Source organism: Arvicanthis niloticus, chromosome 7 (genome assembly GCF_011762505.2).
Source record: "Arvicanthis niloticus isolate mArvNil1 chromosome 7, mArvNil1.pat.X, whole genome shotgun sequence".
NCBI classification, from domain to species: domain Eukaryota; kingdom Metazoa; phylum Chordata; class Mammalia; order Rodentia; family Muridae; genus Arvicanthis; species Arvicanthis niloticus.
In genome coordinates, this window is record NC_047664.1 from 32,398,082 (window position 1) to 32,411,637 (window position 13,556).

At 46.8% G+C, this 13,556-nt stretch overlaps 1 protein-coding gene across 6 annotated transcripts in view; it reads left to right on the top strand.

The window, feature by feature from the left end:
• Tns3 (tensin 3) overlaps positions 1-13,556 on the top strand; it is a 237,110-nt gene that overhangs the window by 60,986 nt on the left and 162,568 nt on the right. For all 6 annotated transcript variants that reach the window (XR_013111758.1, XM_034508403.2, XM_076938142.1 and 3 more), the window contains exon 3: positions 2,597-2,634. Coding sequence is in view for 1 of the 6 variants with exons in the window: in XM_076938145.1 (XP_076794260.1) it covers positions 2,597-2,634 (38 nt within the window). In the remaining 5 variants the exon portion in view is untranslated. The remainder of the gene's footprint in view (positions 1-2,596; positions 2,635-13,556) is intronic.

The window sequence follows — 13,556 nt, forward strand, 5'->3', positions numbered from 1 at the left end:
GGGCCTAGCCCAGCCACAGGTCTTAGCTGGTTCAGTTAATGTATGAATGAATCCTCAGGTTCCATCCACAGACTCTGACTCAGTAAACGGAGCAAGAAGAGAGGGAAGTGATGAGTTTTATGAATACCTGTGCTAGAGGCACTGAATAGTAAGGTCCCTATTGTGGGCTCCTAACAGTGTTGCCCTTGGCAGAATCTGATGGTATACAGCAAAGGCCATCTATCCTCCAGCTTACAGCCTGTCTGGAGAGATAGGCTGTTAACATGATCCTGGCACGGCAAGCTTGGGGGCCAGAGGCACCAAGGAGGCTGTGTGGGCTTCAGAGGCAAGCATAGGATAATCAGAATGGACATTGGAACCAGGCTGGGGAGGGCGGGGTGTAACTCGTTTAAGTGTTGGTCGAGAGATGACGGCATGGATCCACTGAGAGCCTGGGGTTGATCCTCAGGGGGTTGAGCTTTCCCTGTGGGTGATGGGATATTAAATCATTTTCCATGGTAGTCATAAGCAGCAAGCACATGACAGCAGAGACCTGAACTAGGGACAGAGATGCTGGATTTCACTGTGAACATGACTGTTAGTGCCTTGGCACAGCTGTAAGCATCTGCTCTTCCCCACTGCTTCTTGGATTGGGAAGGTGAGGTTTAGGGGCCTGAGCAGTTTCCATTCAGCCTCTCCTCAGAGGCTGTCTGTCATCTGAAGGCCTGGCTGAGGTTGGAGTCTGCTGTCTCTGAGACATCATGTCCCTGGAGTTGGCCGACTGACCTGAATGTTGGCTGGTGGCTTCCATTTCTGTCCAAATTGGCAGCTCTGCAGAGTTGCTGAATGACCCTGTAAAGTGGCAGAAGCCATCATATTCTTTGCCCCCAGAAGCCACACAGTATCCCGTCTGCCGTGTTACACTAACATGCAGACAGCAGTGATTCACTGTACATGGGGTTAGAATTACTAAGGTCATCACAAAAGGCATCTGCTGCTTATGGGGTGTGCTATCCCCTCGTATTTTAGTATTTTCTGTTGTTTCTCCTTTCCTCTGCTTGGGCTGGCTGATTTTTTTGTTTTGTTGTGTTTTTGTTTTTAAAGATTTACTTATTTTAATGTGCATTGACATTTACCCTACATGTCTTGTATGTCTGTGTGAGGGTGCCAGATCCCCTAAAACTGAGTTAGAGACAGTTGTGAGTGGCCATGTGGATGCTGAGACTTGAACCCTGGTCCTTTCGAAGAGCAGCTAGTGCTCTTAACTACTGAACCATCTCTTCAGCTCCCTGTCTGGGTTTTTTTGTTTTTGTTTTTTAACTCTTCTGGAAGCTCTGTTCTTATCTAGTGAATATCTTCCTTGATTTTGAAATCTCTGGTTATCCTTATGTGTTGTGCTGATTAGAAGATGAAGAATAAATATTTGTGATATGTATTCTAGCAAATTTCAAAAGCTTGGACAGACAATTGAAAACAATATCACGCACGGATAAAAACCCTAATAGGTTGTTAACTCCTGGGGTTCACAAACTCTTAGGCCCTGGGCAAATTTATGTTTCAGTCTTGCTTAAACTTCTGTGAGCCTTTTTTGTTAAGTATTGTCCAGAAGGCAGAGTGGCCTGACAGAGTGGAAACTTTGCTGAGCTCCTGTGTTCACAGCACCAAGCTGAGATTTGGTCCTCTGTCTCTGACCTCTGAGGCCTTGTTGTCTGGGCTCTGCACACTTAGGCCCAGGCCATCACTTTGTAGTTTGAAAGCAGGGTCCTATGAAGGATTTTATTTGACATTCATAGTTCTGTGAGGGGGAACAGAGGTCCACAGAGGTCCCAGAATTTGCCTTGGAGAGCCCTGCTGGAGGGGTGGAGCCCAGACAGGAAGTTTCAGGCAGGTGCCTTGGGGCAGACATTGAAGCCTCAGTGGTGCTCCCAAGGGTCCTTGTGGTGGCTTGACATGTGCAGTTGCTTCATTTCTCAGTGTCCTTATGCTGCCCTCTCTGGCACGTACATCCTTGTCACTACACTGTGCCATGCTCCTACTACTGGCCCTTTATTCCTTGAGGCCAGCTGCGGCCTGCCTCCCCGGGCCAGAGGGGAGGGCCTGTGAAATCCACATTGGTTCCAGCACCCCGTCTGCATTGTTGGGGCCTCCCATGACACAGGACCCGCTCCGCTCACATAATGGCCTCTGTTGAAGGACTCTTCTGTAGGAATTTAGACATGAATTTATTCTGACAGTGTCTGCTTGGGTCTCCCGGAAGTGGAAACCTGCAGAGACCAAATGACTTTCCCCCTCCTAGGAGGGCTCTGATCAAATGCCTGAGGCTTTGTTTCTTCTCATCTCCCCCCCCCCCCCCCTTTCCTCCTCTTCCTCCTTTTTTCCCTCCTCCCTGTTCTGGGAATTGAATCATCCAAGTCCTGATACATTCTGAGTACATGCGCAACCACACAGCTATACCTTGGTTCTTAGGTGTCACTTTTGTCTCAGTTTGCCTTCTTGGTGCATAGCCACTTCTTGTCAGAGAGAGAGCTGCTGGAGCCTTCCTTTCTCAAGGACAGAGACCTGGCAAATGTCACCTGAGGTTGCTTGACTAACGGACATTTTTTTCTCTTTCTTCCAGCCTGCAAGTATTCCTGCCACAAGAAATGTGAAGCCCAGGTAAGCATTCTGCTGTTCCCGGTTCCCGTGGGACTTCTTTGAGCTGGACTTCACTGATTGATATGCAGAGAGGGAGGGAGGGGCCCTCTGGGCTGAAGCCTTAGACAGGAGGCCCTGCAAGCAGAGGCTGCTGGATGCCACAGAGTGCGGAATGTAACTTTCATCTCAAGAACAAACCAACAAAGCTTTGAAATCCATGTTTTTAATTATAGAAGATAATTCTGAAGAATTTGATTTCAGATAAGACCTCAGTCATCCTTTCTTGGCCTGGCCAGCAGCTCCTTTCCAGCGATGAGTGATCCCTACTTTCTCCGAGCCTTGGCATCTATTCTTGGGACAGAGGCGAGAAGCAGAGAGTCAGGGTCCATGTTCAGCCTAGAGGAGTTTGTGCTGGTTCCCTTGGAAAGTAGTTAGTTAGTTGTTCACTGTGATTGGAGAAAACCTGGGCAACCTGGGGTAGGGATCATTAGGCCTACTATGTGTGCTCCCAGAGTACCCTGATTGCTGTGGACAGGATTCCTTGCCTGTGATGAGCAGGAAAGTGAGAGGATCTAGACATATAGATGGCAAGGGTGTAGCTTGGAGTGGTTTTCCTTCTCCGTGTCCACAGCTCTAGATTTCCTAGCTTTGAGATCGGTCTTCAGTGCAGCTAGGGTCTTTCAAAACCTTTCCGACTGTCAAACTGTCAGGGGTCTTGGTGAGCTCTCCCTCTGGCTGTGGGACAAGGGAGATGGGGTTCTGCTGATGCTGTAGAGATTGTGGGTTAGGCTGTATTCAGTCTCTGAACTGTAGGTTGTGCTGGAACATGTCAGGATACCATGAACTTCATGGCTTCACACGTATGTTTTCCATGTGGGACTAGGAAGGGAAGATTTCCTCCACACAAAACCATGCATAATTATACACACAAACATACATATGTACACGTGCATGCACTCATTTTGTTCATATGTACATGCATCTGTGCTCACAGTCGTCTGTGTACCCCGAGCACAGTCACCCACACAGATGGACAATAAATGGTCTTAGCCTTAGTTTTCTTTTCTTTTTTCCCCAGAGATAAATGACCTTTCCTTTTAAGTGCTTTTTTGGACAGCTTTAGAACATGCAGAGAGGATTGCTCAGTGATGCTCAGATGTCTTAGCCAGGTTAAAACCAGCAGTCTGCTCTCCTCTTCGCCCTCTGGCTCTCTTTCTTAAGGTCACTCAGAAGCTTTTTTTCTGAGCCTAGCAGGGTGGTACGGAGTCCACCTTTCCCTTCAGTCAGTCCTGCTTTCCCTTCCCAGTCAGCTCTGTTCTGAGATGGCCCTTTCCCACCTGGGGCCACTGTTCCTTGTTCACACACACACCCCTGGATGGTACTGATTTCCGACTTTAGTTTATCTTGGCCTTCCTTCTGTGTCCTGCTCACCTTCAGTGTAACCTGGAATTGGGGATGCTGGGCTGAGCAGGGAACATCTTACTCATTTTAGGAGTGTATCTGACGTGTAGAGCTTCCATCCCCATCCAGGGACTTCCATGTTCACAGGGACTTCTTGTCACAGTGGGGTGTCTCTTGTCGTCATAGTGTGTGTCTTGTCACCTACTTCATCACCTCTGACCTGCGCTGAAAAAACGAACCTGCATCATTCTTTCCATTTCTGCCTACTTAGGATTTCTTGGTTCAAAAAAAATTGTCCAAAAGCCTTAGGTATAAGTGATGGGCATTGCTAAATGTAGCAGTTGGCAATTTGCTAAGAGATGAAAAAGCTTTTCCTCCTATCAGATTCTGTTGGGAGGGGGGAATGTATCTACATTCTTTTATCTGTCTGTCTGTCTGTCTGTCTGTCTATCTAACTATCTATCTACCTACCTACCTACCTACCTACCAGTTTTTATTTTTTATTTTTTTTAATGTGGCTTTGAATAGCATGACAGAACGCCACCAGCAATAACAAAGCACCTTTTTACTCCAAAGATACAAAGCTCCAGCAGAGCCTGTTCACTGGAGAGCATTTCTTTCAGGAACTGGAATGTTCTCCAGCAGTTTCTCCCACATCACTGCTGTGAGTTCTGGGTACTTATTGTGTGTCATAGATCTCACTTGGGGTTTGAATCTTTACTACTGTGTGTGTGTGTGTGTGTGTGTGTGTGTGTGTGTGTGTATTACTATGGAGCCTCCCTGAATACAGCTTGGGAGAATTGGAAAGCTTTGGCTAAGGTTTGGACTTGGGTCTTGAGTCAGACCTCATCTGTCTGCCTCACGTATCCTCATTGGTCCAATGAGGGTGAGAGCCTGCCATGGTCCCCTGAAGGCTGTGGCTAGGGGTGATGAATTTGACTGATGCGATCTTTGCGCTATTTGTTTTGTTAATGTCACTGTCATGGGTGTCTGTCCAGGCCTGCAGTTGCTCCTTTGGTGCCGAGGACATGGAGAGATGGTTCTGTAAAGAAGATTGAGTCACAGTAGCAAGACTGAAACACAATGAGGAGACTTAGGAGCCCCAGTATGCTGGATGAGGTTACTACCTTTCTGAGTTACTGGATACTATGTCCCTCAGGCCAGGCCATGAGGCCCAGTGGGAAGATGATCAATGGGAGGAGAGACCTGGCCTTTGATCTCCTGTATAGGCTTTGGGCTGATAGCAGGCCAGTCCACCTGCTGTGTTCTAAATGTGTCCAGATTCAGACGTTGTACTTAAACTGCATACAGCAATGGCCTCCTCTTAGACACTGCTTGAGATAAGACTGTGTAAGCCTTAGGGAAGTCATGTAGGCTTTGTGAACTCTCTGGAGAGTTTGGGGTCCCACTGTTCTGCTTCATGGGTTGAACTGACTCATTTCAGCTCCTGGGCTGCTTGGGCCTTGTGACTTGTCTTTTCCTCCTGTCATCAGTTGACTCATTTGCATGAGGGAAAAAAGGAAGGAGAAATACAGAAGCTTTAGGAAGGCAGATGAAAAGAAGAAGGTCTGGGGACTGTCTCTGTAAAGTCTTTGCAGCCTGTGGTTGCCATGGACATTGGCTGCTTTGATATCTGCCCATGCCTTGAGGCACACTTTAGGATCCTGGATCATCAGAGGTCCCCCAAGCAGATTGAACATGAGTTAGCTGAGCTGAAACACACCTAGGACAGCACTGGGCAGCAATCAGGACCTGGCATTCATCATCTTCTTTAACCCAAGAAGGACCAGTCTCTGGTACCAGGGCTCCATGATGCTCTTAGCCCCAAGGCCCATCCTCACCCTTACTGACTGGGCTCCAAGCTCTGTTCTACCTGTGACACATCCGAGATGCCCAGTCCTCTACAGAGACCACAGCAGACCATGTGTCTCTTCTTCCTGTTGCCCTTCAGCACTGTATGGAGGCCTAGGCTGACACAGGTGTGCATTTCTGTGAAAACCAGATGATATTCTGATGTACACAAGGAAGCCAGTGGGAGTTCTAGCTCTTCTGTGTTTAGCCGTCTTTTATGGATGTCCCTGTCTAGTCTCATTGTCTTGTGCCTACACTTACCCTCCCTCAGGTCCCAGAGCCCCAGACAGCCCTACTGTGATAGAAACCGGGTCCAGGTGCTCTCCCCTGTGGTAGGATGGCCGCACTATGAGCATTTGAGAAAGCATGAGCTTGGTGGTACTTTCTTGGTCTTTAGCATTGAAGATGAGAACATCCATACCTAACTCCCTATGCTCAAGGAGTAGAAGTGGTGGGCTTTTTCCATATGGTCCTAGATATTTTTCTAAGAAGAGTGAGCCAATTCCACTTGTAAAAGAACAAAACAGAAGCTCCAAAATCAACTAAGCGTTTCCATTAAAAACAACAACAGAAGCCAAAGCCCCAACCCCCTGTGAGCTGAGCTCTTGTGCTGAACATGTGTACGTCAGTGTCCTGGGCACTGGGGACTCTGTGGCTTGTACAACATAATTGCTGAGGCTTAGTATTTCTGAAGTTCTGTATCTGAAGGTGGGGTGGGCAATTATAGGTCAACAGGGCAGTGACACGGGACACTGTAATGTCTCACCTGACACAGGCTTTTGGCGTATGCTCAGGAAGAATGTACGTCAGCCAGTGCTACCCACAGGTTACACTGAAGAGCTGAGCCTGCAGGCTGTTTACCTGTCACATGACACTGAGGGCTTCTGTTCTTGGCTGTTATTTGGAGGTGGCTGCTTCAAGACCAACTGATGACACCTCCAGCTCCCAGAGAGACTGTCCACTCTGCCAGTTCAGCAATTACCCAGTGCTCTTTCACTCGGCTTCCCACCATTTGTCCTAACAATGGAGGTAGTTGAATTTTAAGCTGGACAATTTAACAAACATTTCTACTGAGCTGGGCCCAGGTTCAACATTGTCTTCAGGGGAATTCCAGCCTACCACCATGAGGACCACTTGGGAGCCTGGGTCTGCCAGGCAACTCTTGTCTGCATTTGCTAAAATCTTTGTGCTTGAGAGTTTTAGAGGGGTAGTTGGTGTGTGTGTGTGTGTGTGTGTGTGTGTGTGTGTGTGTGTACACGTGTGCACATGCTGCTGGGTAAATGATCTGCCTCAGCTGCCACTTTGACACCTGCCTTATACAGTTGTTTTTCGAAGTCAGAAGTCATTGAAGTTATTCTTTGGTGTTTGTGTATCCATAGCAGAATTGAAGTGGAGAGATTTCTCTCTGACTCTACATAGCCTCTCTTGCCGTAAGTATCCGTTGCAACTGATGGGCTACACTGACACATCATTAGCACTGCATCCCAGTGGGACTCACTCTTGGTGTTCATCTTTGTGTTACTTTTCTCATCATTGTGACAAAAATACCTGGCATTAAACAACTTAGAGGAGAAAACATTTATTTTGGTTCATGAGTTGAGAGGTTCAGCCCACTGTTGTTGGCTCTGTTGACTCTGGACCTTGGTGAGGCAGATCATGATGGTGGGAAAATGGGCCCGCCTTGTGGTTGGATAGGAAACCTCCATTTCCCAACAAGCAATTAGGAACCAGACATAAGCTGCAGAAGTCCCCGGTGCCCTGCTTCCTCCAGTTTGCTCCATCCTCTAAAGCTGCAGTTCTCAGCCTTCCTGATGCTGTGACCCTTTAATACGGTTCCTCATGTTGTGGTGACCCTTAACCACAAAATTATTTTTGCTGCTACTTCATAACTGTAATTTTGCTACTGTTATGGACCGTAATGTAAATATCTGATATACTGGATACCTGATGTACATTCCCTTGTGAGAAAGGTCCATTTACCCCCAAGGGGGTTGAGACCCATGGGTTGAGGACAACCGCTCTAAAGTTTCCAGTACTTTTCCAACTCAAGCATCAGCTTAGGAACCAAACACAACATGTGAGCCTGAGGGAGACATTTAATATTTAAACCACGACTCTTATTCTATGAGTTTAGACAAATGGATAGTACAGTATATGCATCATATAGCATATTTACCCTGCCTTAAGCATCTCATGTGTCCTTTCCTCTCCCAGCTTCTGGTGACCACCATTATTTCTTGTTGTTATGATCTCTGTAGTTTCACTTTTCCCAGAATGTCACACAAGTAGAATCCTACTGCAGGCAGCCTGTTCAGATGTTTCTTTTTTCTCACAGCCCACATTTTATATCTTCTCTTTGTGTTTCATGGTTGAACAACCCAACTCCTTTCAGCACCAGTGGTACCTCTGCTGCCACGGTAACCATAGTCCATTTATCCATTCATATATTGCTTGCTTCAAATTATCGCTGGTGTGGGAAAAGTCATAAACGTCTTCAAACTTTGCCCTATTTTATTTTATTTTATTTTATTTTATTTTATTTTTTTTGTTTTTCGAGACAGGGTTTCTCTGTGTAGCCCTGACTGTTCTGGAGCTCACTCTGTAGACCAGGCTGGCCTCGAACTCAGAAGTCCGCCTGCCTCTGCCTCCCAAGTGCTGGGATTAAAGGTGTGCGCCACCACCGCCCGGCTGCCCTTTAAGGGACACTTCTGTTTTTGTCTATGTGGTCCTTTTCCAGGGAGGCTATCCTCTACTAGCTAACTTTGACCTTCTTCGGTGTGGAAGCTCACTGAAGAGTTGGGAGCTGGGGTCTTTGTTCCTGAGAGGGAGGATTCTTCTGAGACTCAGGATATAGGGGTGACCTGCCCACCAGGGAAACCTCCCCTGGGCTCTGAGCTCACCTTGGAGTCAGTGATCCAAGGGTAAACTGTTATGTAAGCAACCAACACTTACCCTGTGTATAGAAATATGTGTTTTTAAACTCCATATAGTCTGAGCCCCAAACAAAGACATTGACTGTAAACTTCTGGAGCCTCACTGAATGGGATCAAGGACTTCATTGCTTTATGGAGGAGAAACCAAGGCTCTTTTGTGGCAGTGTTATTATTATTATTATTATTTTTTTAAGCTCAGGTGGGAATGACTTTCATTCCGTAGCCAGGACTGGTCTCAAATTTATACCAGTTCCCCTACATTAACTTTCTAAGTGTTAGTATTGCAGGTGTGAGTCACTGCTCCAGCTAACCAGGGTCTTTGAAGCCGGCTATGATGTGTGGCCAGATTGGCAGGAAGGACCATATTGTTGTGTATAGTTAGCAGTGTAAATGTCACTTTGTGGTGACATGTTTGCTCTTCAGCAAGGTTCTATGTTTTAGCTATGTTTGTAGAGGATTACTTTCCTTGCCCCAACAATAGACCAAAAGGGAATTACTATAGGTGTGTACCATGTAATGATGCATTAGTCAACACTGGGCTGTACATCTATCTGATGGTGGTCCACGAACTTGCATCATCTGGTCATAGATAGTGTAGTGGTCCAGGTTGTGCAAGCACACTGTATGGTGTTTACCCAGTGACAGTCCTGCATCACCACACGTTTCTCAGAGTGAGTCCCCATTGTGAAGATTGCATTTTTGTGACAAGAATAACCAACCACTTGCCCTGGGTTCTCTTAGAACAGGGTGGGTGAGTACCTGTCCCTCAAATGCAGATACCTGGTGACTATTTTTCTGCCTTCTGACTATCTGGATTTTGTGATACGGTATCTTATTCATTTCTTCTGGCCTTGCCTTTTGTGTTGAGATCAGAACTGTAAAATGGGAATTCCTCTCTGTTGCTATCTGGAGCAGTCTCAAAAATTTTAGAAAACACACACACACACACACACACACACACACACACACACACACACACACACAACACCTGGGTCTGTTTCTACTTCTACCTTACGTTAGTGAGTTCTTCTGTGAAATTAAGGCAACACCTTCCTTTTAGGCTTGTAAAAAGGACTTCAGCCTCCTTGCTAGTCCAGGGCTGTGGCTTCTGTTGAAATTAGCTCTTGTTCCTATAGACACCTGAGGTGTCAGCGACTGAGGGAGTTTTCTGAGGCATGGTGAACAGGCACTTTCATGGCTAGAGATCAGTAGTATCAATCAGCCTGCATTTAGGCAGGAAAGGGCAGTTCGCTTCCTCAGTTCTCCTTGAGAATACTGTCTGCGCCTCTCATTTAGAGGGCTCAACCTGGGTGTTTCTGAAGACTGGGGTCAAAGATCCTGGTTAGTGGCACTTGGGCTGTGGCGTCTTAGGGCTTCTGTCAGGTTGCCTATGGTAACTGTCCACCTCGCCTGCTGCCCTTTTCCCTGACCCTCAGGATCCTGAGTTTTTGTCTGTCCCTCGTTTGTTTCCAGGAAGGTTTTTGTGATCTTAGTCCATTGATTCTGCAGCCAGGGTGACTGCCTGGATTAGATTCTTCTCCTGTGTGTAGGCTGGGGTTTCCGGCAAGTTCCTGAATAGCAGGCCTCTGCCCCCTTCTTTCAGAGGTGTGTGGGTTTGTGTCTGTGTCATTGTTTGTCCATGGGTCAGTGAGTGTCCATGTGTCCGTGTGTGTCTGTGCCTTTCCCCACTGTATGTATGAACCTCTCTTCTCTCTCAGGGACTAGCCAGCCAGCATTCATTCTGGTTCTCTAGTCTAACCCTGCTTATTGGTGATACTGCTGTGTGGTCCGCAGTATCTGGCTTTTCTCTACAGGCCTGACTGGACTTGCAGCTTCTGGGTGCAGAAGGCTGATTGGTGACATTGGCTGGCTTCCATAATGAAAACATAACCTCCTGCCTCATCAGCTAGCTACCCATGTTCATTATCAGCTTGGGAAATTCTTATAATCACATTTAGCTCTGCCTTCCATCTGTCCTGCTTTCTGGTCTAGGAAGCTGTGGCTCCTGACACGAACCTGTCCTGGTGTCTTACTACTGACATTGACTTTTCTATGAAGAGTGCCCGTCTTCCTTCTGGAAGATTTCCATGTGAGCTAACATCTTATTCAACAACCCCCCTCATCTCCCCATATGCTTCTTCTGCCCTCCTCCTTTGAGACAATTGTACATATTTGGAACTCGACCTACCAGGAGTGTCTCCCTGGTTTCTGGTCTCCCTTCTAAGCACATGGCACCCCCTAGTTCAATGACACCTCTTGCTTCTTCTCTTTCCAGATCCCACTTATGGTCTTTACAAGTGAGAAGCCCACTTGTGTTGATCTGTCTACCCTTTGCCTCTCATGAGTGCCCCTACCCTGCTTCTAAGGCTGGGTACAGGGGAAGGAACACCCAACCAGGAGCCCACCGGGATGTTATTTGTACGTATTTGAGATACTGTGGAACCTATCAATGTGTTCCCCAAGGAAGCACATCTTAGAGAAGTTCTGACAGTCTTAAGAATCTCTGGTCCAGTCAGGTATCTTTCTTCTAGTATCTTCCCAGTATTGTCTTCCAGAGCCTAAAGTTTAGGCTGGGAGAGGTAATTCTGAGTACCTTCTCCTACCCTAACAGGACTTCTCTGTCCTGCCTGGGCAGGAGACCTTGGTGGTATTTCTATAGGCTTGTCCTTAGGGTATCTCTGTGTGTCTTCATCCTCATAAGACTTTCAGACACTTGACTTTGCCTCCCGGCAGTCCCCTTCTCTCAACACTATCCTGTGCTGTTGCCATGTGTGACTCTGGTCAGCCAGCTTGTTGGTCATGACTGTATGTTTTCAGAGCCACTTTGTGGTGGTCTCTAGGGTGACCCTCCTAATGATAGGGCATATTCATTCCATGTAGAGGTTTATGGTCCTACTGCCACTGTATTCTGGTCTAGCCACTTCTAGAGTAAGATTTTGTTGAGACACCGCCCCACCCCCCCACAAAGACAGACAGACAGACAGACAGACAGACAGACAGACAGACACACACACACACACACACACACACACACACACACACACACCCTGCCACACCTCCTTTTTAGCAGCAGGGTTGAAATGACTACACACACTAGTCCTCAGAATTTTGACTTGTGAGATCACGCTTCTGTTTACTAGGCTCTGCCACTTCTGTAAAGCTGTTAATTTTAGGCAGGGATTCAGGAAGTGGCCGCCCCCCATGTTCCCCTGAACACAGAAATAGCCCCAGAGCTTCCTTCTTCCTACCTCCCAGGGGCAGCTGACAGAACTCATTTTTGTGTATTTCCAGACTTTTGACTCACCTAAGAATTCCCCCAAGACTTTCTGAACCAGTGGGTGGGTAAGCGGGGAGGACACTGGAGGATTTCGGGTTTTAGCGCTTCCTTTAGTCTAAGCGTCTCCCGGATCTTAGGGACAATAAATACTTGCTGAGCCTTACTGAAGGCAGAGAGAGCTGAATGAATGGAATGTAGAATGTGGGGTAAAATCTGCAATTCCAGTCTTATTGTAGATTCCCTTCTTTTGCATTTGAAGAGCCCTGGGGTAGCTTGTGGACCCATTAGAGGCTCTGTGCGAGGCCTGACCTTGAAGGCCTTGAATGAGGTCAGGAGGGGAGATGTGAAGGGCATGTTTATTGTTTATTTTGCAGGGCTTAACATTGAACCCAGAACCCCCACCTGTTAGGCCAGCACTATGCTCCATCTCAAATGCCTTTGTGGGTTCCTTTAAAGGGGACATCTTGGGCCTGGAGTACTGATGAGGTGGGACAGAGATGGCTTGTGAGTAGTTCTTTATGGTGTGATAGCTTCGAGAGTTGGCCTTGACAGGGTTGTGAGAACATTGGTGGATAATTAGTGTTGGATGGTAGGTATATGTCAGATGGTGTGAGGTGGTGGCTGTTTGCGGAATATATGAAATAAAGATTTAACTAGTCAGACACAAAAGGTATGCTTAATTTTACTTTGATTTTTAAAAGATGTATTTTATTTTTCGTATGTGTACTCATGCATGTTTATTTGTGTGTATGCACACGGGAGTGCAGTTGCCAGCAGAGGCCAGAAGAGAGTGTTGGACCCTGTGGAGCTAAAGGAAGAGGCAGTAACTGGAAGAAGGTTGCTGAAACCCAATTCAGATCCTAAGAGCAGTATGTGCTCTTAACCGTTGTGTGTCATTACTTACTATTTACTTTCTTATTTATTTTATATTACATTATTCTTCAACACTTGGTACAAAAATGTCTTAAAAGAAAATTTTCCTTAGTATCCTGATTTAAGTTGAATTCCGGAAGACACTACAATTTCTTTCTAATAGTTGAGTCTCCTGCCCTGAGATGTATTTGATTAACCATTATGAATGACTAGTGTGTGAAGGAATGAATTCGTGAATGACAGAAGGTTGAGACCACTGACCCAAGAAGAGATGGAGATGCGATGGTAGTTCTCTGTCTGTATTTAAGGTGCTGGCTGAAAGGGACCACCTCCACTGTGGAAAGCCTCTTATTTGTGAGAACCGGTCCCTTCTGTGGTGTTGGGCACCTTCTCTATACCATCAGCCACTGGTAAATCAGCTACTTGACCAGCATGATGAGCCGGTGTGATAGTTTCAAATGGAAATCTCAGATTCTGCATGGCTGTGGCAGAAGCTTATGTGGAGTGCTGCTTGGCTGGTCCTCAGCCCTTTACTTATGGGAGGGTCCTTTCCTGGTGGACAGTCTGGGGAACATGAAGCCAGTGTGGGAAGTGCATAAATCCCCCCC